This window comes from Hemitrygon akajei, chromosome 6 (assembly GCF_048418815.1).
Source record: "Hemitrygon akajei chromosome 6, sHemAka1.3, whole genome shotgun sequence".
Taxonomy (NCBI): domain Eukaryota; kingdom Metazoa; phylum Chordata; class Chondrichthyes; order Myliobatiformes; family Dasyatidae; genus Hemitrygon; species Hemitrygon akajei.
The window spans coordinates 80,227,481-80,255,248 of NC_133129.1; the positions used below are offsets into that span (position 1 = coordinate 80,227,481).

General features: G+C 41.4%; 1 protein-coding gene across 1 annotated transcript in view; it reads right to left on the reverse strand.

Annotated features, from left to right (window-relative positions):
* Positions 1–27,768, reverse strand: part of LOC140729186 (ADAMTS-like protein 1) — a 98,472-nt gene that overhangs the window by 7,052 nt on the left and 63,652 nt on the right. Inside the window, exons 12-16 of the mRNA XM_073048665.1 lie at positions 20,276–20,485; positions 17,816–17,999; positions 15,146–15,353; positions 3,402–3,511; positions 42–262 (exon numbers count right to left, since the gene is read on the reverse strand). Coding sequence (XP_072904766.1) covers positions 42–262; positions 3,402–3,511; positions 15,146–15,353; positions 17,816–17,999; positions 20,276–20,485 — 933 coding nt within the window. The remainder of the gene's footprint in view (positions 1–41; positions 263–3,401; positions 3,512–15,145; positions 15,354–17,815; positions 18,000–20,275; positions 20,486–27,768) is intronic.

Consider the following 27,768-nt stretch of genomic DNA (forward strand, 5'->3'; position numbering starts at 1 on the left):
ATATAACGAACAGGGTTCCTTATTCCTGATTCTAGACTCACATTTTTCACATGGGATGATGTTGCACCTCTGCCAGTTCACTGGCCTCTGCTTCCACAAGCAGAGCTGCTCTCTTGCTTGCCTGTTTGTGCGTAAATGCACACACTCGACCCGCCTGGACTGGAATCCGTAATTCCCACAGGAAGACGTACAAGGCGTCCAGGAACTACTCCGCCACTGGACTGTGCAGACATCTGAGGTACAGTTTCGTTTGCTCGCTGGTCTAAGTTCAACAAAATCCATTAGTGGGAACGTTAACAGGTTAATCGACACTAGCATTTACTGCTCTTTGCATCAGAGGACAAGCAACCTCTGCCTCTGATAACAACAACCAATTGTGCACAGTGCCCTGGGGTGCTGGAACCGTGACTGAATCACCTGCACAGCAAGCAGCAAGGATATCAATCCTGGGAGAATGCACTCCCAGAATCGGACCCAAAAATCAAACGACTCCTTCCCAATGCTACTAAAATTAGGAAGCTCTGATGAGACCTCATCAGAAATCGTACCAACATTTCAATTGGTAATTGGCTTATCAGGCATATGTGAAATTTGCTGCTTTAATTTCAGATTAAATTCTTAAGCAGCTTTAAATATAATGATGCACTGTGGATGCCCAGCATCGATTTAAGGCGATGCAACCCTTGAAACCAACATATTAGATGCTGAACATATTTTAAAAAGAATATGTCAATTCTGTGTACTCCAGCATTAGAGGACCCAAGGGCACTTTATAAAAGTGCTTTCATTTAGATATCCTTTTATCATGATGAAATACTACAAGAATGTAACTCAAGGAACTACTTTGAAAATTCATTCATGGGTAATCACAGGGAAATAAATTAGGAAAGCTAATAAAAAGGAAGCCTCTTTCATCATCTCAAGGCACGTCAAATGCACTACAGCCAATTTTATTTTTGCTGTGTAGTCACCATAATATGTTCATAGTGAAATAGAAGTAAGACAAGAACTTGTTTTCGGTGCTGTTAGATGAGGATGAGAGCAAGGTGGGAGAGGGATTGAAACAGCTGGCCTGTATAGAGTCATAGAAAAGTACAGCACAGAAACAGGCCCCCTTGCCCATCTAGTCCATACTGACCCATCTAAACTGCCTACTCCCATCAACCTGCTCCGGGACCATAGCCCGCCGTACCCCTACAATCTGTGTACCATCCAAACTTCTCTTAAATGTTGAAATCAAGCTGACATGCGCCACACATGATGGTGGCTCATTTCTCACTCTCATGACTCTCTGAGCGAAGAGGATTCCTTAAAATATTCACCTTTCTTCCTTAACCCCTGGCTTCTGGTTGTAGGCCCGCCCAAGCTCAGTGGAAAAAGCCTGCTTGCATTTACTCTATCTATACCCCTCATAATATTGTATACATCCACCGAATTGCTCAGTTTTCTACTTTCTGAAGAATACAGTCCTAAACTATTCAATTTTTCCTTGTATCCCGGGTCCTCCATACCCGGCAACATCCTTGTAAATTTTCTCTGTACTCTTTCCACTTTGTTTTCATCTTTCCTGTAGGTAGGTGACCAAAGCTGCACACAGTGACTTATACAACTTCAACATAACAGCTCATCTCCAGTACTCTACTTTGATTTATGAAAGCCAATGTGCTGAAAGCTTTCTTTATGACCCTATCTACCTGTGATGCCACTTTCAACAAATTCTGTACGTTTTGTTCTATTGCACTCCTTAATGCCCTACTGCTTGCTGTGTAAGACCTTCCCTGGTTGGTCCTATCAAAGTGCAAAACCTCGTACTCGTCTGCATTGTTCCATCTGCCATTCTTCATCCCATTTTTCCAGCTGATGCAGATCCCTCTGCAAGCCATGATAGCCTTCCTCACTGACCACTACACCCTTAATCTTGGTGTCATCTGCATATTTGCTGATTCAGTTAACCAAATTCTCATCCAGATCACTGATATAGATGAAAAACAACAGCACCGATCCCAGCCGCACACCACTAGTCACAGGCCTCCAGTCAGAGAGGCAACCCTCTGATACCTACCTGTCACTAAAGATGATTTAAATATCTCTGCTAGGGCCCCAACAATTTCTGTACTTGTCTCCCATAGGGTGTGAGGGAACACCTGTCAGGCCCTGGGTATTTATCCACCCTGATTTGCCTCAGGGTAGCAAACACTTCCTCTTCTATAATCTGTACAGTGTCCATGAAGGTGATGATGCTTTGCCTCGCTTCTATAGACTCTGTGTCCGTCCCTGAGAAAATACAGATGCAAAGAATGCATTTAAGGTCTCCCCCATCTATTTTGTCTCCGCACATAGATTACTATTCTGGTCTCCCAAGTGACCAATTTTTCCCCTTACAATCCTTTTGCTCTTAACATATACGGTATATACTCCTTCACCTTGTCTGCTAGAACAACTTCATGCCTTCTTTTATCCTTCCTAATTTCTTTCTTGAGTGTTCTCTTGCATTTCTTATACTCTATAAGCACCTAATTTGTTCCCGCTTGCCTATACCTGTTATGCACCTCCCTTTTTCTCTTAACCAGGGCCTCACTATCTCTTGAAAACTGAAGTTCCCTACACTTGTTATCTTTACCTTTTATTCTGACAGGCACATACAAGCTTTGTACTCTCAACACTTTGTTTTTGAAGGCCTCTCTCTTACCAAGTATACCTTTGCCAGTAAACAGCCTGTCCCCATCCACACTTGGCAGATCATTTCTGAAACCATCAATATTGGCTTTTCTCCCATTTAGAATCTCAATCTGCGGACCAGTCCTATCTTTCTGCATATTTACTTTGAAACTAATGCCACTGTAGTCATTGTATGCAAAGTGTTCCCTGAACAAATTTCTGTCACCTACTCTGTCTCATTCTGAACACATTTGACAACCTTTACCCATCTAGTCCCTTTACAGTAAAGGATTCCCAGTCAATATACGAAAAGTTAAAATCACCTACTATAACAACATTATGTTTCTTGAAACAGTCTGTGATCTCTTTACAAATTTGTCCCTCTAAATCCGTAGGACTGTTGCATAGTCTGTAATATAGCTTCATTAATGTGGCTGTACCTTTCATGCATATCTCAAAGAAAATGCAACACTTCTGACAGTATAGCACTCCTGCAGCGCTAACCTTCTGACAAAGCACTGCTCTCTATACTGCCTTAGTGAAATGCTCTTTTATTATCACCTTTTTGCCAGTACAGTATAGGCTTTACCAGGCGGAGGAATGGTTCGGCACAGCCAAGATGGGCCAAAAGGCCTGTTTCTATGCTGTAATGTTCTATGGTTCTATGTTTTAAAGTATTGCTTTGAATGAAAGATATATACAACTCTTATATTCTGTCACAAGTCTCAGTATAAGTATGTTACCTTATGCTCCCGCTGCAATGCTGAGAAGGTAACCTGGTCCCATTCTGTGCCTGGCAGACAACATGGCGATACTGGGTGCCTAGCCTCAGCCCCACACACTGGCTATTGCACTAAAGAAAAGAACACCTTTTGTCATCATTTATTTCAGGCTCATTCCAATTACTCATACCTTTACTGGATTTTCAGTAAAAACGAGGTTCTTCTCCGAGTCCATCCTTCCCATAAGAAGAATCAAAAGTTAAATGCAGGTTGATTAATATCTTACAATGTGAGTAGAGGAACTGTTAATGGAGGAAGAGTGGGAGATTTTAGTCAGATTTTTAGTTTAATGCTGTGGTTCCATGCATATGGGAAATTATGAACAAATGTGATTTTCATCTGGTAGTGTTAAAGAAAGAATGATTCAGATCATGGTTGATGTAACTCTGTTCCTATTTTGATGTGTCCATATAAGTCAATCTTAATTGTAAGTTTCAAAGTTAACATTGGAGTACTGTATGAAGGTGCACAGATCAGTCACTGTTATTCTGGTGAGGATAAATTTGTAAAATAGGTGACACTCGAGTACACTACTGCTAGGGACAGGCTTGTCATATATTACACAGGTAGTATCAGTGAGGATACGTTGTTGCTGTATAACACCGGAACACAAATCCGTTGTAAAACACTGGCATGCTGTACCAATGAAGACTGATCTGGGACTGTGTCATTCTGAGGTACAGTATTGGTGGGGACTGTATAATATTGGGATACAGTATTGGTGATAGAGGTCTGCCCCTGTATAGCAAAATGGTACAAGTTACTGCTGGGGCAGGTGTGTGTTATATAATACTGGAACAGAGTAAAGGGGGAAGAAGTTTGATTCGTATAGTGACCGGTTTGTCTCTGTACAACACTAGGGTAATTGCTGCCGTAAACGCCAGCAGCATAGCAAACAGTAACTAACACTAGGGTAAAGGAACATCTCTACATAACACATTGCAACAGGTCCCCGTTGGCACCAAACTGCCATTTCAACAACCATTTTAAAAGATTGTTACATACACACTGGGCAGTGTAGTGGTTAGCACAACGCTTTACAGTGTCAGCAACACAGGTTCATTTCCCGCCACCATCTGTAAGGAGTTTGTACGTTCTTCCCGCGACTGTGTGGATTTCCTCTGGTTGCTTCGGTTTCCCCCCACAGTCCGAGATGTACTGGTTGGCAGGCTAATTGGTCACTGTGAACTGTCCCATAATTAGGCTAGGGTTAAATCAGGGATTACTGGGTGGTGTGGCTCAAAGGGCCAGAAAGGCCTATTCAATGCTAAATCCCAATAAAAAATAAATAAATCATCTGATTTATTATCTCTGCCCAACTTCCCTCCCAAAATTTTTTCTTGGAGAAGACAGGGTATTAAGACTGCAAGACCATAATATATAGGAGCAGAAGTAGGCAATTCGGCTCATTGAGTCTGCTCTGCCATTCAATCATGGGCTAATCCAATTCTTCCAGTCATCCCCACTCCCCTGCCTTCTCCCCATACCCTTTGATGTCCTGGCTAATCAAGAACCTATCTATCTCTGCCTTAAATGCACCCAATGAGTTGGCTTCCACAGTCACTCATGGCAACAAATTTCACAGATTTACCACAGATTCCACAGATAAAGTAATTTCTCTGCATCTCTGTTCTAAACGGACATCTTTCAATTCTGAAGTCGTGCCCTCTTGTCCTAGACTCCCCTACCATGGAAAATAACTTTGCCATATCTAATCTGTTCAGGCCTTTTAACATTCGGAATGTTTCTATGAGATCCTCCCTCATTCTCCTGAACTCCAGGGAATACAACCCAAGCTGCCAGACGTTCCTCATACGATAACCTTTTCATTTCTGGAATCATTCTCGTGAATCTTCTCTGAACTATCTCCAATGTCAGTATATCCTTTCTAAAATAAGGAGCCCAAAACTGCACACAATACTCCAAGTGTGGTTTCATGAGTGCCTTATAGAGCCTCAACATCACATCCCTGCTCTTGTATTCTATACTCCTAGAAATGAAAGTCAACATTGCATTCACCTTCTTCATCACCGACTCAACCTTGAGGTAAACCTTTAGGATATCTTGCACAAGGACTCCCAAGTCCCTTTGCATCTCTCCATTTTGAATTCTCTCCTCATCTAAATAATAGTCTGCCCATTTATTTCTTCCATCAAAGTGCATGAGCATACACTTTCCAACATTGTATTTCATTTGCCATTTCTTTGCCCATTCCCCTAAACTACCTAAGTCTCTCTGCAGGTTCTCTGTTTCCTCAAAACTGCCCGTTCCTCCACCTATCTTTGTATCATCAGCAAATTTAGCCACAAATCCATTAATCCCATAGTCCAAATCATTGACATACATCATAAAAAGCAACTGTCCTAACACCGACCCCTGTGGAACTCCACTGGTAACTGGCAGCCAGCCAGAATAGGATCCCTTTATTCCGACTCTCTGTTTTCTGCCGACCAGCCAATGCTCCACCCATGCTAGTAACTCTCCTGTAATTCCATGGGCTCTTATCTTGCCAAGCAGCCTCATGTGCGGCACCTTGTTAAAGGCCTTCTGAAAATCCAAGTACACCACATCTACTGTATCTCCTTTGTCTACCCTGCTTGTAATTTCCTCAAAAAATTGCAGGTTAGTCAGGCAGGATTTTCCTTTCAGGAAACCATGCTGGCTTTGGCCTATCTTGTCTTGTGCCTCCAGGTACTCCGTAATCTCATTCTTAACAATTGATTCCAACAACTTCCCAACCACTGATGCCAGGCTAACAGGTCTATAGTTTTCTTTCTGCTGCCTCCCACCCTTCTTAAATAGCGGAGTAACATTTGCAATTTTCCAGTCATCTGGTACAATGACAGAATCTATGAATTCTTGAAAGATCATTGTTAATGCCTCTGCAGTCTCTCTAGCTACTTCTTTCAGAACCTCAGGGTGCATTCCATCAGGTACAAGAGGTTTATCCACCCTCAGACCATTAAACTTTCTGAGCACCTTCTCAGTCATAATTTTCACTGCACACTCTTAAATGTCCAGTATACTGCAGACGTCTTCCACTGTGAAGACTGATGCAAAATACACATTCAGTTCCTCTGCCATCTCCGTGTCTCTCATTACCATATCTCCAGCGTCATTTTCTATTGGTCCTATATCTACCCTTAACTCTCTTTTACCCTTTATGTACTTTTAAAAAAGCTTTTAGTATCTTCTTTGATATTGCATGGGAGCCTGTAGGATTCCCAGATAAAATGATAACTACAAAGAATAGGTTCCTGAGGATGGGTAAGGGGAAAGATCCAAATGCTTGAGTTATGAGAATGGGAAATATTTACCATCTGAGAGGACAAAGTGACTGGCTAGTTTTTAAAAATCTTGGCCTTTACTTTGATTTTCTGAATGGCTGGCAAGTCTGGCTTTGGAGTTCACTTCATTTTCATTCACAATAGCCCCATTACTGATTCCTCCTAACCAGCCTCTTCTTCCCAATATTGTTGAGTTGCTTTTGGTACCTCTTGAAAGTTTATTTTCATACTCTTCTTATAAGTTTTACCATTTATTCTGTCACTTTAAACTGTTACTTTGTACCAATTTCTGTACCGGATTTTGCCTTTTTGCATTCAATTTGTGTTGTCCTTTTCCTTGTTATTTACAGGCGCTCCTCTGCCAACATGTCACACTTATGGCTCACTCTACACATGGCGTCACATGTAGATAGGGTCATAAAGAGAGCTTTTGGCATGTTGGTCTTCATAAGTCAATGTATTGAGTATTGGAGTTGGGATGTTATGTTAAAGTTGTATAAGATGTTGGTGAGGCCTAATTTGGGGTATTGTATGCAGGAAAGATATCACTAAGCTTGACAGAGCGCAGAGAAAATTTGTAAGGATGTTGCTGGGACTTGAGGACCTGAGTTATAGGGAAAGGCTGAATAGGTTAGGACTTCATTCGATGGCGTATAGGAGAATGGGGGGGTGAGATTTGATAGTATACAAAATTATGAGTGGTATAGATATGGTAAATGCAAGCAGGCTGGGTGAGACCAGAACTGGAGGTCATGGGTTAAGGGTGAAGAGTGAAATCTTGAAGAACATGAGGAAGAACTTCTTCACTCAGAGGGCGGTGAGAGTGCAGAACGTACTGCCAGCAGAAATTGTGGATGCAGTTCGATTTCAATATTTAAGAAAAATTTGGGGTGAGTGCATGAATGGGAGGGGTATGGAGGGCTGGGTGCGGGCTGATGGGAGTAAGCGGCATATCAGTTGAGCATGGATTAGATGGGCAAAAGGTCTGTTTCTGTGCTATAGTGCTCTGTGACTCTATGTCAGAAGTATAACCTGATTTAGTATTACATTCATTTTTTTAAACAACATCTGCTGATCTCCTGGGGCTAGTTTACCATAAACACTCTCTACTTCATTGTTAACCTTGTTAGTCAGCCTTAATCTTGAGACACAGCTATTTTGCACGTTACCTTTTCTAGATCTAACGTCATACTATGACTTTTATTAGGTAAATGTTCAAGCACAGTAAGGGTGTTAACTAAATTTGACTTGTATCTCAGGACAAACTCTATTTAATTTTACCCCTTGCTGGTTGTGGACCATTCTTGCAAACAGCCATTGTGCATACATTCTATTACTCACCACCCTTCTGACATGACCAACTTTGTTCCCTTCACTGTATATGTCCATTGATAAATCAGAAGTGGAAAGTCTCTATATCAGTGCCTCTGTGGATAACACTGGAGCAACTCCTAAGTGACAGTTTGACACCCTGTTCTCTGAGTATGAGGCTGGTAAGTGAGAACTTAGGATATTGCTGATCTGATGAGGAGGGCCTGAATGGTATGCTGTCTGGAAATACAGAGCTTTAAGCCCCCACTCTTCGTAACAACCCAGTTGAAAGTGAAAGGAATGTAAATTATTACTGGCAGTTACTGGTTGGGATGCTTATCAGAGCCCTTATAGATTGCAGTTCATGAACAAATCTGTTCAAGGTTGGACAAGGGGTTTAGAAGAGAATTTAATGCAATTGATGAAGCTGTGTTGGTAGTGAAATATTTTGTTGTGTATTATGTGTCTAAGAAATATAACTTTAACCCCAGGGACAAGAATTAGCGATTTAAAAAACTGATCTTAATGCAAATGGTTGCATTCCATTCCACTCCAATTACTGTAAAGCATGATTATACATATGATTACAATTAGAACATTGCAGGTGAGGAAGCATAAAGAGGCATGAATTCAGATTTACCTTAGGGTAAATTACATTTACCCTTACTTACCCTTAGAAACCACACAAAAATGTCCAAAACAATGTCTGTAATTTCAAAGTTCAAAGTAAATTTAATATCAAAGTACTTGTATAAAAGGATTATGAGGAGGATTGGGATTGCTAAATGCACGTTCACGAGCAAGATACTAAAGAGTAACGTAGTTTCTATGGGTACAAATCCCAGGGTGCTGTGGTGCTATGTACATTCCACTCTAACATATGGAAGCGAATGTTAGACAATTCCAAAGCAAAGTGAAGGAATATTCAAAGCTGAAGAAACATAGTTTTTGAGAACAATGATGAAAATATCGTGGAAGGACAAAGTAACAAATGAGGAAGTGTTGCAAAATCTGGAATGAGAAGAGAGCGGACATCATCAATCATGAGATGTCAGCTGGAATTTCTGGGATAGGTACTGAAGGGAGAGAAGTTCAAACATCTTGCAGTAATGTGAAAAATTGATGGAAGAAAAAGTCATGGTCAACATCACATGTCATTCATGAGTTACATTAAGGGATGGACAGGCAAAGGGTTTGAAGAGCTCATTAGAACTTCTCAGACAGATAGAAAACCATGATGACCCATGCCATATGAGATGGCGCATAATGCTGATGATGACGACATGTATGTCATCATATACAACTCTAGATTTGTTTTCTTGCAGGCATACTCGGTAAATCCATAACAGAATCAATGAAAGACAGTACCCAATAGGATGGACAAGCAACCAATGCGTAAAAGACAGCAAACTGCAAATACAAAATGAAGGAAATAATAGTAATGAATAAGTAAGCAATAAATATTGAAAACATGTATTGAGGAGTCCTTGAAAGTGAGTCTATAGGTTGTGGGAATGTTTCAATGATAGGTCAAGTGAAATTGAGTGAAGTTATCCCCACTGGTTCAAAAACCTGACATTTGAGGGCTAATAACTGTTCCTGAACTTGGTGGTTTGAGTCCTGAGACTCCTGTACCTTCTTTCTGATGGCAGCAGCAAGAAGAGAGCATGGCCCGGTTGGTAGATGTCCCTGATGATGACTCCTGCTTTCCTGCAATAGTGCTCTGTGTAGATGTGTACAATGGTGGGAAGGACTTTAACCATGACGGTTTGGGCCATATCCACTACTGTTTGCAGGATTTTCCATTCAAGGGCATTGGTGCTTCCATACTGGGCTGTAATAAAACCAGTCAATATACACTCCACCACACTTCTATAGAAGTTTGTCAAAGTTTTGGATGCCAAACCTTCAGAAACGTCTAAGGAAGTAGAGGCACAGCCGTACTTTCGTCATAATTGCACTTACATGCTGGGCCCAGGACAGGTCCTTTTAAATGATAACACCAAGGAATTGAAAGTTGCTGACCCTCTCTACCTGCTTATGGACCTTTGGTTTCCTCCTCCTGAAGTCAATAATCAGCTCCCTGGTTTTGCTGACATTCAGTGAGAGGTTGTTGTTGTGGCACCACTCAACCAGAATTTCAATCTCCCTTCTATATGCTGATTCATCATCACCTTTGATTTGGCCAATGACAGTGGTGTCATCAGTAAACCTAAATACGGCATTGGAGCTGTGATTAGCCACACAGTTGTAAGTGTAAAGTGAGTAGACAGGGGGCTAAGCACACAGCCTCGTGGCACACCTGTGCTGATGGAGATTGTGGAGGAGATGTTGCTATTTACAATGTTAATATAAAAGTGCTAGTTGGCAGTTGGCATCAGCCAAACAAGGAATGTTGACTTCACTCATAACAGAATGATAAATTAGCAAACAATAATCTAGAAATAGCAAATAATCTGTAAAATAATCATACTCCTTTTATATTGAATGATTTATTCAATATAACAATATTTATATTGAAAGCACCAAAATTTCTTGGGGTTCACCTGGCGGAGAATCTCACCTGGTCCCTCAGCACCAGCTCCATAGCAAAGAAAGCCCAGCAGCGTCTCTACTTTCTGCAAAGGCTGAGGAATGTCCATCTCCCACCCCCCATCCTCATCACATTCTACAGGGGTTGCATTGAGAGCGTCCTGAGCAAATGCATAACTGCCTGGTTTGGAAATTGCACCATCTCGGATCGCAAGACCCTGCAGCGGATAATGAGGTCAGCTGAGAAGATCATTGGGGTCTCTCTTCCCACCATTACAGACATTTACACTACACGCTGCATCCACAAAGCAAACAGCATTATGAAGGACCCCACGCACCCCTCATACAAACTCTTCTCCCTCCTGCCGTCTGGGAAAAGGCACCAAAGCATTTGGGCTCTCACGACCAGACTATGTAACAGTTTCTTCCCCCAAGCTGTCAGACTCCTCAATACCCAGAGCCTGGACTAACACCAAATAACTGCCCTCTACTGTGCCTATTGTCTTGTTTATTATTTATTGTAATGCCTGCACTGATTTGTGCACTTTATGCAGTCCTGGGTAGGTCTGTTGTCTAGTGTAGTTTTTTTTTTCTGTGTTGTTTTTACATAGTTCAGTGTAGCTTTTGTACTGTTTCATGTTGCACCTTGGTCCATAAAAACGTTTTCTCATTTTTACTGTGTACTGTACCAGCAGTTATAGTCAAAATGACAATAAAAAGTGACTTGACTTGACTTGAAATGAATGACAAGATGAGTGGTGCTTCAGTCTCTTCTTTAGTTATTTGGTGATGCAATTCAAAGATGCCAAAAAGGTCAGACTGGGCCCAAGCTATTTTCAGAATTCATGTCAAGATTCAAGGATGCTGCATAAAACAATCATGTTTGCTCCATGCGATTTCAGCTAACTTGCATTATGGCTATCAGTGAAGATCAATCTAAGTTAAAGGTATCATGCTAACTGGAAACAACTGTCAGATATATCACTCCCACACATCGCTGGTCTGAGGTCAAATCTGCAACAAGCCCAAATTAACCAACTATCTCCATCTGGGGGCTGGTAAGGTAGCTTTATCAAAAGACTGCTACTTGCTAAGGAGTTGATGCATCATTTTATTTTTCTTCTCATCCAATATTTGGACTCCTCCATCCTTCTCTTTGTTGACCTACCCACTGTTCTTAGGGAGTGCTGGAGGAACACTTTGAGTAAGTTGCATTGCTTCCCAGCACAAAGGTTCTTCTCATGTTAAATGCAGCAACAAATGAAGTAAAAGATTCTTGTTTTGCCATTCCTGCAACCTCAATGCACCGTGTAATGTATTGATCTGCATGAGCAGTATCCAAGACAAGTATTTCACTGCACCTTGGCATATGTGACAATAATAAACCAATTTATTAGCAAACGGAAGCAAATAACTGTGTGATATGAAGCTGCAGGGACTGTTAATTGGAGAGAATTAAAGGTGAGGGGCTGGGGAAAAAGGAGAAGAGAGCAGGTACCTTTCCCTGTTCCTTGTCCCTGGACAGAAATTTTTTAGGGAGTTAGTCAGGAATGTCATAGTTATATAGCATAGAAGCAGGCGCTTTGGCTATCATGATTGCATCTAGACCAGACCCATTTTCCATAACCGTCTACATACTTGCTTAGACATGACTTACTATAAATGTTGTAAAATACCTGCTTCTACCACCACTCCATCAGGCTTACATCCATCTTAATGTCAAAGGCTGCTGATTAAACTGAGATCTGTGAGCTTTTGGGGGATCTAGGGGATGTCTTTATGCTTTGTTATATCTGATGCCATCCTGAACTATTCTAGTTTATAGAGACGCTTGAATGTGATGCCTATGAAACCAGAATGAAACGATAAAAGTTGTTAAATGACTCAACAAAGCACCACTGAACCATTCAATTTGCTAGACCAGTACTGGACAATTAACTTTGTAATGTTTCCAGAAATATGTTGGCATCACCTTTAATATCAGCTCTGCCTTTGTGGTCACCGATTTCAAATAAAATGACTTAGAGATTCCATACCTGTGACATGAATTTGATCTGCTGATCAAATTTGCAGATGACACAACTTTGATCGGCCTTATTTCTAGTGGTGATGAGATAGCCCACAGAGGAGAGGTTGACACCCTGACACAGTGGTGCCAATGTCCAAAAACCAAAAGAGCTGATTGTGGATTACCTGAGGAATGGAGGCCCAATCAACATCAATGGATCTGCAGTTGAGAGGGTGAGTAGTTCCAAGTTCCTCGGTATATACATCACCGATGATCTCGCCTGGACTGTACACACCGGATTTGTGGCAACCAAAGCACAACAGTGTCTTTTCCACCGTACGTGACTGAAGAAGTTTGGCATGTGTCCCCAGATCCTCAAGACTTTCTACAGGGGCTCTGTTGAGAGCATCCTGAATGATTGTATCACCACCTAGTACGGGAACTGCACCAATCCTGATTGCTGAGCACTGCAGACAGTGCTACAGACAGCCCAGTGCATCTGTGGATGTGAACTTCCCTCTTTTGAGGACACTTATAGCAGCAGGTGCAGAAAGAAGGCCTGGAAGATCATTGGGGACACTAGTCACCCCAACCATGAACCGTTTCAGCTGCTTCAGTCTGGCTAACACTATCGTAGCATTAAAGTTAGGACCAACAGGATACGGGACAGCTTCTTAATACAAGCCATTAGACTTATAAATGCTCATGTCTGTACATCGCAATGGAGTTGGAATGCAAAGAATTTTACTCCCTCACATTGTGGGATGGATGGAAGATTTAAATAAATAGTAAAAAAAATCTAAAATTCTAAAATTCTAAAATTTATCTTTTCGAACATAATGTGCAACCAGGTGCTTCTCATAGAGGATATCTGTCCTTCAAAATAGTGATCTGTTAACCTGGCCAACTGCATTCACCATTCTGAAGTTTGGTCTGAACAACAGCTGAACCTCTTGACTATATCTGCATGCTTTTATGCATTGAATTGCTGATTAGATATTTGTATTAATGAGCGGATGTACCTAATAAAGTGGCCACTGAGTGTAGATGAGATTAGGTTAGAAGCTGAAGTACCATAAACTTTAAAAATAATATATAATCACTAGTATCTCAATTAGTTCCAGGGAATTAGATGCTACCCAGGTAAACTTACTTCCTCAGGGCCAGAGAGGCAGTTTAGCATGTCCATTTAAGACCTCATTAAATAAACCATAATAATTCTTTATTTCTTATATTACTGTGGCACAGTGCTGGGTCCGTTGTTGTTTGTCATCTACTGTATATTAATGATTTGGATAACAACGTGGTAAACTTGATCAGCTAATTTGTAGATGTTGCCAAGTTTCTGGGTGAAGAGGACAATGAGGAAAGCCATCAGAGCTCGCACAGGCATCTGGATCAGAGCTCGCAGAGGCATCTGGATCAGAGCTCGCACAGGCATCTGGATCAGAGCTCGCACAGGCATCTGGATCAGAGCTCGCACAGGCATCTGGATCAGAGCTCGCACAGGCATCTGGATCAGAGCTCGCACAGGCATCTGGATTAGCCGGCAAATGGGCTGAAAAAATGGCAGATGAAACGTAATGCAGGTAAGTGTGAGGTGTCGTACTTTGACAAGACAAACCAGGGTAGGACACACACACTGAACGTTAGGGCTCTGAGGAGCACAGCAGAGCAAAGTGAATACAGATCCATAATTCATTGAAAGTGGCATCACAGTTAGGTAAAGTCATAAAGAAAGTTTTTGTTACATTTCCTTCATAAATCAAAGTACTGAGTACAGGAGCTGAGATGTTACGTTGAAGTGGCACAAGACGTTGGTGAGGCCTAATTTGGAGTATGGTGTGCAGTTCTGTTCACCTATCTACAGGAAAGGTATCAATAAGATTGAAAAAGTACAGTGAAAATTTACAAGGATTTTTTGCCAGAATTTTAGGACCTGAGTTATAGGGAAAGGCTGATTAGGTTAGATCTTCATTCCCTGGAGCATAGGAGAATGAGGGGAGATTTGATAGAGAAATGCAATATTATGAGGGGAATAGATAGAATAAGTGCAAGCAGGCATTTCCTCTGAGGTTATGTGAGACTAGAAGCAGAGGTCATAGGTTAAGATTGAAAGGTCTTAAGGTGAAATACTTAAGGAGGACCTGAGGAAGAAATTCTTCACTCAAATAGTTGTGCAAGTGTAGAACAAGCTGCCAGCAGAAGTGGTGGATCTGACTTTGATTGCAGCAGTTAAGGATAGTTTGTATAAGTACATGGATGGCTATGGTCCAGGTTCAGATTTATGGGACAGACTAGATGTCTGTACTGTACTGTAGCACTCTATGACTCTAAGAATAATGAATAAAAAGTGAGATTCTGTCGGATTTTTGCAAGGAGCACAGCCTGTGAAGTAGCAGTGTATCCCCAGCACCAACCTGTTGATTTCCGTGTTGAACTGTGCATGTGTGGTCATTACAGACTGCTGTTAGCCTCACATGGTAATGATGGCTAATGTTGCCAACAGGCCTGTTGACATTACAAGTACAGATCTCTGCCCTATGTTATACTCAGTTGTTACAGACCTGGCTCCAGTTCGATGTAACCCATTGTGAGCACAGTTGCTTGTCACAGGTCTGGTTATCTGGTGGTTTCTTTCCCGACTGAGCACAGAAGCTAGGCGACTGATTGATAAGTATTCCTCCTGCTGTCACCTTCTGACAAGTGACCAGCCGCTTCTGTGTTCCTCCCCCACAGAGCTGGGAACAAGGGGACCAGCTGGTCACAGTCCACCTAGAAAAGGATGTTGCAAGAGTAAAAGTTATTTCCCATCAAGCCTGGTTTAAAGATCAGATTCTATGCTTGCTTATATGTATTTCTCTCTTTGATCTCCTGACAATTAGGTAAGAAAACCACATGTCCTCATTCATTAGGCTCACTGCCTTATTTATTCTGTAGAAACTATTTAATGGGAACATCTTCCTTCAACTGCTTGATAGTTCTGAATTGACTTTATTACTTTCATCCTTCATGTACATGAGGAATAAAAATCTTTGTTACGTCTCTGTCTAAATGTGTAATTTATAATAAATAGTATGCACAACAGGACAGTCAATATAGCATAGAAATATAATTGTACAGGCATAAATTAATCAGTCTGAATGTCTGGTGGAAGAAGTTGTCCCGGAGCCTGTTGGTCCTGGCTTTTATGCTGCAGTACCATTTCCTGGATGGTGGCAGCTGGAACGGTTTGTGGTTGGGGTGACTCGGGTCCCCAATGATCCTTCGGGCCCTTTTTATACACCTGTCTTTGTAAATGTCATGAATAGTGGGATGTTCACATGTACAGATGTGCTGGTCTGTCCACACCACTCTGCAGATACTCCTTCTGATAAACTACTGTTCAGTCATTTAAAAGCTTCCATATCAGTTTGAGCCAAAACTGACTGGAATCTGAGGAAGTGTCTGCCTGTCACATTACTCCATCTTGCTGTGTGGCTCATTGGTAATTTGCCACATCTTTCCACCCTCTCTCCTGAAGATGCTAAGTCCTGTCACGATGCCACAGGAGCTTGCTTCCTTCAATAACTACCTCCTGATTATTTAACTTTGAAAAATTGATGCTTGCTCTGACTGCAGCTGCTGAGAACAGGTAAGTGCACGCCAATGAAACCATGGCTTAGAAAGAGTGATGGAAAATGGGATTAGGATAGATAATCGTGGGCTGAGTGACCTGTTCCATGTTTTATGACCTTGTGACAAGCACTGCTGGGTAATACTTCAATTAGGTTTTAGTTTATTCTCCAGAGACTACAAATTATCATTCCATGATATGAAAGGTTGTAATCTAGTGAAGAATGAGTTGTGAAAGAAGAACTTAAGGCAATGATATAAATCCATGTATTGGATCCTGTTTTCAAGTTCTTTGGAGCGGAGGTAAATGAAGGGGAACCTAACTAAAGAATACAAAATTATGAGCAGCATATATAGGTTAGAAATTCCCCGTATTGGAGGAGTTCGAAACGAAACTGCATAACTTCACTATTAGGTTAGGAGGGTTAAAGGGAATTTGAGGAAGAATTTTTCATCCAGAGCATGGTTCATATCTGGAATGCACTGCCTTGACTTGGTGGTGAAGGCACAGACTCTGACATTGAAGAAATATCGAAATGAGCAATTGAATCATCAATGTATAGGAAGCTATTGACCAAGTAATGTGAATGGTATATTTGGGTACTTGATGGTCAGAATGGGCATGTTTGGCTGAAGGACTGCTTATGACAACACCTATTAATGTTAGGAGAAGTTACACAGCAGTAAAGGACTTGTGCAGTTCATTTTCTTGCTGTCAGAATGACCTAGTTATTGTTCATGGTGTTTGATTATTACCAATGAATAATGTGAAATATTAATTTCTCTGACTAAGTCATGAATTTATATTGAATTTGTAATGCAGGACAATATATATTTCATGGGTACATATCACAGAAAACTACAGGAAAACTCTCATAACTAAAGTTCATAAAAAGCTCCAGATGGATGGTCACCCAACCAGACCCTTCAACCAGTGAGCACAGGGAATGATTAACTTGGGCCAACCTGAAACAAAATATAAATACAGTCAGATGTTGAGAGCAGCTGCACTAGCATTAACCCTAAAGTGGCCAAGTCAGCTTCTTTCTAAATTATTTCCAATTCTAATATGATCTCAATGGCCAACATGAGAAAATCTGCAGAAGCTGGAAACCCTACTCAGTTCCTCCATCATTTTGTGTGATCTCAATTGCCACTGCTTCCAGCTCAGTGGTCAAGTTATGAGGGCACAACTCTAGTGTAGTATACTGAAACAGAATTAATCATTCCCAGACTATGACCCATGCTTTCACTGTCTCAAATCCTCATTCACTCTGTCACAGTTACCTCCTCAAAATGCTTCTTCACCCTCATAGTCTCAATCACACTTCACTCATACTTGCTTCTGCATACTCACACTTTCAAACTCATTGAACTCCAGACAATCTGCGCATTCTGCCTTTAGCAGGTATTGCAAAGTTACGTCTGTTTCCGAACTGGCCTCATACAATCGGTGCCAAGGTACACAAGTAATTCCTCTCCAATGGTGTTTTTCAGGGTTGGATCAATCACAGTGAGAACATGCACATTAATTATGGCTTTCTGATTTACAAAAAAAAATCTACAAATGAAAAAGTATAGATGCTATCTCGGTGTTTAGCTCTTTGGGATTAATTACTCACCTTGGAGGACAATCCTTTATGTTACATTTAATCGGCTGGAAGTGTGGGAGAGGCCTGCCCTTGCAGTAAGACTTGTCAACCTCAGTTTCATTGTTCTGCAGACACTTTAGCTTTGGGAGCTTCAGGCCTTTATTTCCACACGGCGCTGAGCATGGTAACGTGCCACCAATCAGCCACTTGTACTCTAATACAAAGACATCAGAAGTGAAGTTATTGGAATAATGGAAGATAGTGGAACAAATTTCAACATGTAGCAGAATAAATTAATCATCTCAGTACTGGCTCTGGAAATCTTCACTGTAAATAAGGGGGAGAAGTTTGACTTTTGGCAAAGTGTAAAAATATTGATTATTAACGGTACTCCTCCCAGATTTTTAGCTTCATTAATTTCAGTGGAACAGAATGTGAGCAGCCATTTTCCTTAAATATGTGACAAAAGGAATTTCTCCCCACAAGGGTGCCTTGGTTAACGTAGCAGTTAGCGCAATGCATTTTACAGCTCGGGGTGTCGGAGTTTGGAGTTCAATCCCGGCATCCTCTGTAAGGAATCTCCACTGAATGCTTGGGTTTTCTGCAGGTCCTCTGCTTTCCTGCCACAGTCTAAAGATGTACCGGGTAGGTTAACTGGTCATTGTAAATTGTCTTGTGATTAAGTTAGGGTAAGATCGGTGTTGTCAGGGGATGCTGGGTGGTGTGGCTCGAAGGGCCAGAAGGCCTATTCCACACCATATCCTTAAATTAATTAATTAATTAATTAATTAATTAAAATAAACATGAGAAATTCCTGATGTGACCATAATCCAGACTGACTCTCCACTGCAGCTCTGAGAGAGCTCAGCACCAACAAAGGGCCAGGACTGAGAAAGTGCTGCGCCATACAAAGAAGGTAGTACACTGTCAGGTGGACAGCATTGAGTGAGTGAAGCAAAGTTAGACAGAACTCTTGGATGGGCAGTGCTGTTGAGAGACACTTTTCTAAAGGCTTGCCACATTGTTGGAGCGAATACTGGACTTTTAGGATGGCAGCTTTGAGGAAGTGCAGCACCACAGAACATCTGTCTACTTAACAAGAGGCCTCACCGGCTTTCACACATATTCATAAAAGATTCCAGTGCATAACTAGATAAAGAGCAGCCATGTTCTCTCTGAAGTGATGATCAATATTCATCCATCAACCAATAGACTATTTGGCCCAGTTGTTGCATAGCAGTTTTTGCACTTCATAGAAGCCTCCTCCAATCCTCTTTGAATGTTGCATCAACACGTTTTAGTGCCTTTCCCCTCATTAGCTTATCCATCGTCTCTTTCATTGCACTTATTGGCATTCACCTCTACTCCTATTGACAGCACTCTTTCTGTTCTCCAGACAAAAGATGTTCCTAACCAGAATGATCATAATTAAGATGATAAGTTCTGGTCTTTACTATCATCTGTAGCATTGTCTACCCCATCAAATTGTTTGTCATAAAAGGACCACCCACATGATGAATCTTGGCATAGTCAAATTGGCAGAATCATTCAGTTCCAGAAAAAAATACAAAATGCTTTCAGCTGCTGGAAATCTACAACAAAAATAGAAAACTCCAGAAATATTCAGTAGGTGATGCCACATCAGTGGGAAGAGAAACAGAGTCAATGTTCATCACAGACTCTTCACCAGAGTTCCTCAGTTCCAGTGTCATCACTCAATTCCAACATCTCAGTGCTTATAAATGTTTTTAGTAACACAGGTCCAGACTCGGTCACGGTGTCTATAAGATTTGCCAGGTTTTGCTACAAGTTTAACATACAGGCTATTCATGCTGTTGGGTTCCAAAACAGCACCTTTGTCAATGTGCGCAGTTGTAGGGTAATCTGCAATGATGGCATGTGGGTGAAGGGATGAGGGCAGTGGTTTCAGGGAACACAGTACAGCCCTCTCTCCTCAACCACATGTTCACCATTATCCTCTAAGCCCTAATGGACCTTCTTAATAAACTATGCATTTATCTGCTTTGAAGTTCATTAGGTTATAAACATTTTCTAATAATCTGGGTACACTGAAGGTGCTTTATAAACACAAGTACGTTTTCTCATTTCACACGCTCTTTTTGAAGTGAAAGATTGCCTTCAGTAGGTCTGGATTGATTATTGCCCATGTGAAAGAGGAACACTGTTGTGGTTTGCCTGTTCTTCCATCTTTCGCAAGTTAGAGGTGGAAACATGAACAACTAGAAACACATTTCTGTGTTATCACCACCTGTCTGCACTTTGCCCATTATTATCTGCTACAGGCTTCATAGATTACTTACAGTGATGGTTGGAGTTGGTCAATGGGTAGTGGAGATACTAGGTTAGATAAAGAAAAGATGAAAGTTGCTTCTCTGTTCTGAGGCAATATCCTTGAAATTCAGTCACTACAAGTTCTTGGGTAAATTTACATCTTACATCACTATCCTTCTGTGTGGTAACATACCATACCTGCTATCTCCACTGTCACCTTTAATACGAGAGTTCCAGCTTCATTCTGAGCACGACAGCTGTAATCTCCTTGGAGACCTTTTGTGATATTTGTTATTTGAAGGATCTGTTGTAAAGCTAGGACTTGGCCTGGACTTGATGCCCCATTTATGGGTTTGCCATTGTGTAACCAACTGATGCTGGGCTTCGGAAATCCTCTAACAGGACAACCTAAGACAGAAATAACAAAATACTTTTATTTCTGATGCTGTTGGTTTATATCAAACATTGTGACAGACATTCATATTTCAGTCTTCATATTTATTACTCTAATTCAGTTCATCATAATTCTGCCCTTCTTAAAATTATTACTTTTAAAATCTCCTACTTAGATCCAACAAATCCAATAGTAGGAGTAAATTAGTTTTCTCATCCATAACAATACTTAATGTGCTGAGAATTCCACAGAACACACAAATGGCAGGAACTAGAGAAGGAAACAAAGTTTCCTACTTCAAGGAATACAAGTCTGCTGGGAATTTTATTTCCATATGTAAATGCTATATTATTCTATAAATATTATGCTGGGTTTACACAATTATCTCTTCACTCCTAGATTAAGTTTCAATGTAAGAATCTGGGAAGCACAGATTAAGCAAGTCCTTTTGGTTAATGAGGTGCAGGTCCATCCAGGGCTCTGCTGGCTGTACGTTAATCATCAGCCTTTCAGCCATGTACCCAATGCTTGGTGACCCCATACCATCTCCTGGTGGGATAAAACCTCAGTTTTTAATCTTCTCTTCACTGTGTTCACAGCCCTCCTAGCAGTCAGCTTCCCCAAGCTCTACAACTCCCTTCCGAAATATTGCTGAGTCTTTATGTCACTTCTCTCCATTATGGTGTTTCTTAGAATCTATCCTCTGATCAAGCTTTTGGCCTGTTGTTTCAACGTGCTAGGTGTCGGGGGAGTATATGCCTGTGGCTTATATTTACAATTGATACCTGCAGTAAAAGCTTCAAATCTGTAGTTATAGGATCTGCCAGGTCATGTGTACTGTACATCTTTTATTGTGTGCTTGTGCCTCTGTGGTTCACATTTGTAGGTTTCAGTAAGCTGGTGATAAGATTTTCATTTTCAAACATTTTTATCTTACTGTTGGATTTTCTTAATCTCGTAGTTTAAAATAACAATGGTATAAAGTGGGAAGCTAGTACTCTTTAGTCTCCCAGTTATTGAGGAAACACTTAGAACTGTTTAATTAAAGGAAATTCTTAAGAATTAGCACTTGGTAAAATAAATCTAAAGGCCTAACTAAAATCACAGCATCCTGTTCATATAGCATCCCCTGTGTCCTGCATCCACACATTATAGACTTCAGTCAGTAAAAGGTTTGGTGAGTAAGGGTCTTCAGAGGGATTAGGGTGAAGGTGGCAGAATTAAATAAACTTAATTCTTATTGCAGACATTATTTGAACAAAGAAATGGCTGATCAGGCGATGTGTCAAAGCTGCAGTATACGAGAGTGAATAGAAACTACAGGAATTCACCACGATCACATTTAGACTTAATGCCTCATGCATCTTGAATAATTTCATTTCAGAAATGTTAATTAGAGCCTGAGATTCAGACTCTGCAATACATCAGATAGGAGAACAGTACCTGTATGTTTTGTTCCAGAAGTCAGTTAAATTTTGTACTGGTCAGTGATCAGGGACCGATGAACTACAAGTGATGTGGAGAGAGGAATCCAAATGGTAATATTGCATGAATGTCTGTCCTTGCCCAACAGGAAAGGAATTGCAAAGCAACACACACAAAATGCTGGAGGAACTCAGCAGGCCAGGCAGCATCTACGGAAAGGAATAAATAGTCGATGTTTTGGGCCGAGAAGGGTCTTGGTGCGAAACGTCGACTGTTTACTCTTCTCCATAGATGCTGCCTGACTTGCTGAGTTTCTCCAGTATTTTGTGCATGTTGCTTTGGATTTACAGCATCTGCAGATTCTCTTGTGTTTGAGATATGAAGTTCTCATTGTTGGTGTGGACAGAAACAGAGATTGCAGGGAGGATGATAACAGTACTGAGATATTTGGGCCATTCTTGGGGGAATGAAAAGGAATGCAATAGTGCTAAGTAACGGTATTGTAAGAGGAATAGATATCATTCTCTACACCTTGTGCATCAGCTCCAAAGAGAAATGAACTTCAATTTATGGGGTGCTGATACTATTACTGAGAAATTAGAGGGCTGTTTGCTTAGCTCTGGTCTTCACGTTAATCAGACAGTCCAAGAGAACTGAATGCTGTGGATAATGTATTGATAACAACAAAACTAAAGACCCAGAAAATTTTAGGACTGGACCTATCTGCACAGAGCATTCATAACAAGACAGCTGAAGTAATGATGCAATTAGAAACAAAATAGCTGCAATCTAGCATCCGTTACACAGAGAACAAAGTGTCTATGGTTGGGGATTAAATAACACAACTTCCAAAAAGACAAGAAAAATGGAAGAGGAGGAGGGTGGCCCTGATATGAAAGAATGAGATCAAGGTAGAAGAGAGACAGGATCTTTGTTCAGAAAGCCAAGGGAAAGAATCAGTTTGGGTGGTGACAAGAAAAACTAAAGGGCATAAACGTCGTTGAGAGTTCCCATAGAGCAGCAAACTGTAATGATAATGCTGAGTGCACATAGAAAAAGAAATGTAATATCACTGTGACTTTTGTTCTAAATACAGACAAATAAATAAAGTCATTCAATACATTGTGAAAGTCAATATTCATGGAATGTCTAGGTTAGGATTTAGTAGATTAGCATGTTGAGGAACCAATAAGGTTAAAGGCTATTTAATCTCGTATAGTGTAATCAGAAAGGCTTAGTGAAGGGGCTTTAAGCGGACAGAGGGTATTACATAAAAATTGAAAATGATTTAATTCCAACTGAAGCTAAGATTTTGAATCTGAATAAAATAAACAATATGGGCCCCAAGAGGCAGGCTGACTGGGAAATTACATTTTAAATATTACAATAAATGAGCAACAGCTAATACCTAAATAATTCTGCATAGTTTACAAGTAAATTGTATCCCCATAAAATTCCCAGCAGGAAACATGGTCCAGACATGGTTGTCAGAAGCAGTTAGAGACAGTATTAGATCAAGGGATAAAAGCTTATGATGATGCTGCAGCCCAGGGATTACTGAGCCGTAAGCTGCAGAAACCAGTCTTCCCTCCATGGACTTTGTCTACACTACTCACTCCCTCATTAAAGCAGCCAACTTAATTAAAGATTCCACTCATCCTGGATATTCTCCCTCCTCCCCCTCCAAATCGGGCAGAAGATACAAATGCCAGAAAGCTCGTGCCACCAGGCTCAGGGACAGCTTCCATCCTGCCGCTCATTGTTATAAGACTATAGAATGGATCACTAGTACGATGAGATGGACTCTTGACTGCACAATCAGTGGCCTTGTACCTTATGGTCTACCTGCACTGCACATTCCCTGTAACTGTAACACTTTATTCTGCTTTCTGTTATTGTTTTACTTTGTACTACTGTACCTACGTGCACTGTTGTAATGAAATGGCTTGTATGGACAGTATGCAAGACAGGTTTTCCACCGCACATCAGTACATGTGACAATATTAATCCAATTTACTAGTGTAGCACCCTGGGCAAGGTTTCACTGCTAATGTAATGGTTGTTCCGTAGCAGAGATAATGGGGGCTTTCGATTGTGTGCCGTCCGATGAAGGGAGTGATTCTTTCTTGTTGTGGGCCTGAGAGCAAGTTGTTCTAGGACTTTTGTTCGGAGGAAGATGGAGAGAGAAGATGCCAGAACAGAGGGGTAATAGACTGCAGGATGGAGTGGACTTGGAATGGGGCTAGGAGTCGATGACCAGGGGAAATCGACGGAGGACTAACGGACAGGAGAACCATGAGCTCCAACGGGCACATCATACTGTTTCACTAAAATGGGCCCTTTTCTTTTTGTTTTTTCCTTACTAAGCCTATAGTCAAATTAAGAATTATAAAGCTAAATAATTTAATTGCATATGGTGTACTGTGTGTTATTTCGTGGTACTGTCCTGTAACAGGGGAACACATCACACAGCATCCACACAAACAACAGGCTTTGCACCTCAGATTTCAGCTATCCTGCCTGGCAGCTTTACCGTCCTAACTGAGCAGATATAAAAAAGGGCAAGGGAAAAAAAAACTTAACCTTGAGCCTTTCTTTCCTTTGCTTTCTATGACTGAAGCTTCTCTTTGCTGAAGCCTCAAAGAACTAAAGCCCCAAGATCACCACTCTGACTCTGTCCACTCAGATGATGGCTGCTGCATTTGTCCCTACCTTCCTTTAACTTACTCTTGCTAATCAATCCCAAGTGCCGATTTGTCGCTGGTCAAAGCTCCTTTTCACTGTAGCAACCCGCTGCTGCCTTTTGTACTCGGGCAGTGGACCTGATTAAAGTCCCCGCCTCTCAAAACTTCCAATGTTCTGATTGGTCACTGGTCAAAGCGCATCCTAAGGTGAGATCACAGCTGGAGTACCATATGAAGCTTGGTCTCCTTAACTCAAGAATGATATACTAGTGATAGAGGGTTTGCTAAGAATCTTAATCAGAATTGATTCTTGGGACAACATATTTGACCTTCAAACAGAGGATAGCAAGACAAGTGGCACATTCTCTTGAGAGGCAGTCTAAATGAAGCAAATAGAACTCTTACAGGGCAAGACAGGTTGGATACACAGAGATGCACTGTAGATATCCTACAAGGCTCATTGAATGAGTTCCAGATGGGTGAAGCTTTGAAACGAAAAGGAGGCAGTCTATTTGCTGGGGGTACAATTGGCCTTCAAACATTCATAGAAGCAGATAGGAGGCTAAAATATCAGGGGTATAAAAATAATTTGATACTGCGTTCACTGGAATCAGTGTGAAAGAATTAGAGGGGGTGGGAATTTTTAGAGAGTCTTCTGGAATTTTTTTTTGAGATGGTGCGGTACATTGGTAGTGCTACCAGAGAAGGAGCAATAGAAGATTCAATCTTTGGGAATGTAGCTAGGTATATGGACAGTGAGTCAAAAGGACAACATTTTAGAGAAAATGAACAGATCTTTGTAATTATTAAGGACGAGAGATGGGACTGAGGTAGGTACGTGATGTTATCACTGGGAGTTATTCAAGGATGAAACAGTAAGAGTTCAGGTCTGGCATGTTCCTGGGAGTGTGGATGGGGAGGACAGAGATTTGAGAGAGGCCTTGATATCAAGGGATATTGAGAAAGGAATAGAAATAGTTTGAGGCAGGGATAGAAACTAAAAACAAGAGAGACTTTACAAGAGGATATAAAGTTTAGGCTGATAGTTAAAACACTTGGGATGCTAACGAGGGTGCACACGATATCACTAGCAAAAAAAATTATGAAAATCCCAAAAAGGCCAGTAAGGATAATCCAGTAATTGGAGTCCATGAGCCTAATATCAGTGATGGGCAAATTATTAGAAATGATTCTGAGAGTCAGGATTAATCTGTACTCAGAGAGGAAGAATTCATCAGAAATAAGCTGGCATGGCTTTGTTAAGCAGAAATTCTGTTGGATTAATAACAAAAAAGGGCTGAAGGAACTTAGCAGGTCAGGTAGCATTCGTGGGGGAAGTGTAAAGCTGGTGTTTTCGGTGAAGACTCTTCACATTAACTGACTAATCTGATTTCAAGGAGGCGACCTGAAAAGGTAGCATACTTGATGCATTGCCTTCAGCAAGACTTCACAAGATCAAGGGATCGTGGACATTTTGGAAAAAATTGGAATGCAATACATTGCAGACGGTGATGATTTAGAGTTGCTTTTGCAGTTGGAAGTTTGTGACCAATATGCATTTTGTGTGGATTAATAACACTAAGATATACACAGTGAATAGTAGGATCAGACAAAATAGCGAAGAACAGACAGACAGACAGACAGACATGCTTTATTGATCCCGAGGGAAACTGGGTTTTGTTACAGCCGTGCCAACCAAGTATAGTGTAGAAATATAGCAATATAAAACCATAAATAATTAAATAATTATAAGTTAATCATGCCAAATGGAAATAAGTCCAGGACCAGCCTATTGGCTCAGGGTGTCTGACACTCCGAGGGAGGAGTTGTAAAGTTTGATGGCCACAGGCAGGAATGACTTCCTATGACGCTCAGTGTTACATCTCGGTGGAATGAGTCTCTGGCTGAACGTACTCCTGTGCCTAACCAGTACATTATGGAGTGGATGGGAGACATTGTCCAAGATGGCGTGCAACTTGGACAGCATTCTCTTTTCAGACACCACCATCAGAGAGTCCAGTTCCACCCCCACAACATCACTGGCCTTACGAATGAGTTTGTTGATTCTGTTGGTGTCTGCTACCCTCAGCCTGCTGCCCCAGCACACAACAGCAAACATGATAACACTGGCCACCACAGAGGGACATGTCTGAGGAACTCTGCAGTAAGGGAGAGTGCTATCGTGCGGGGAGTGAGGGGAGAGTGCTATCGTGCGGGGAGTGAGGGGAGAGTGCTATCGTGCGGGGAGTGAGGGGAGAGTGCTATCGTGCGGGGAGTAAGGGGAGAGTGCTATCGTGCAGGGAGTGAGGGGAGAGTGCTATCGTGCGGGGAGTGAGGGGAGAGTGCTATCGTGCGGGGAGTGAGGGGAGAGTGCTATCGTGCGGGGAGTGAGTGGAGAGTGCTATCGTGCGGGGAGTGAGGGGAGAGTGCTATCGTGCGGGGAGTGAGGGGAGAGTGCTATCGTGCAGGGAGTGAGGGGAGAGTGCTATCGTGCGGGGAGTGAGGGGAGAGTGCTATCGTGCGGGGAGTGAGGGGAGAGTGAGATAATTGTACAAGTGGAGAGTGAAGTCACTCATGAGTGGACAGTGAAATCAGAATGAGTGAGCTGAGAATGAACACATTCAACAGATCGGGGTGATTGAAACAATTCCAGGAGTGATGGGAGAATGAAAGCACTCAAGGAATGGGAGGGATAAAGCCACTTAAGGAATGAGACAGAATAAAAGCATCCAGGGTTCAAGGAGAGAGTGAAATGACTCAAGGCAAGAGGAGTGGATGAAACCACACAGAGACTGAGAGGACAATGAGACCTCGACGGGGGTGAGAAGAGATTGACACCACTTAGAGAGCGAGGTCAAAGTGAACACACTCAACTGATGAGGGAAGCATGAAACTGCTCTTGGGCTGTGGTCCAAATAGTTGGCTGTGACTGTAGTCCTGAATCTGCTTCTGAGATACATTTGAATTCAATTTCCTTTCAATAAATACTACATTGCAATTGAAACCTTAAAATTAAACTGTTCTGCTGTTGAATATCACTCACCTATAACTATTTACATCTGAAATGTTGGTGATCAATTTGCAGTTGTCATATTTTGCCTACTAACATGGCCAGACAAAGCTCTGCCAATATTTAGCAACATTAGACATATGGATACCAGACGTAGCAAAGTAGAGATTAGCAGTCT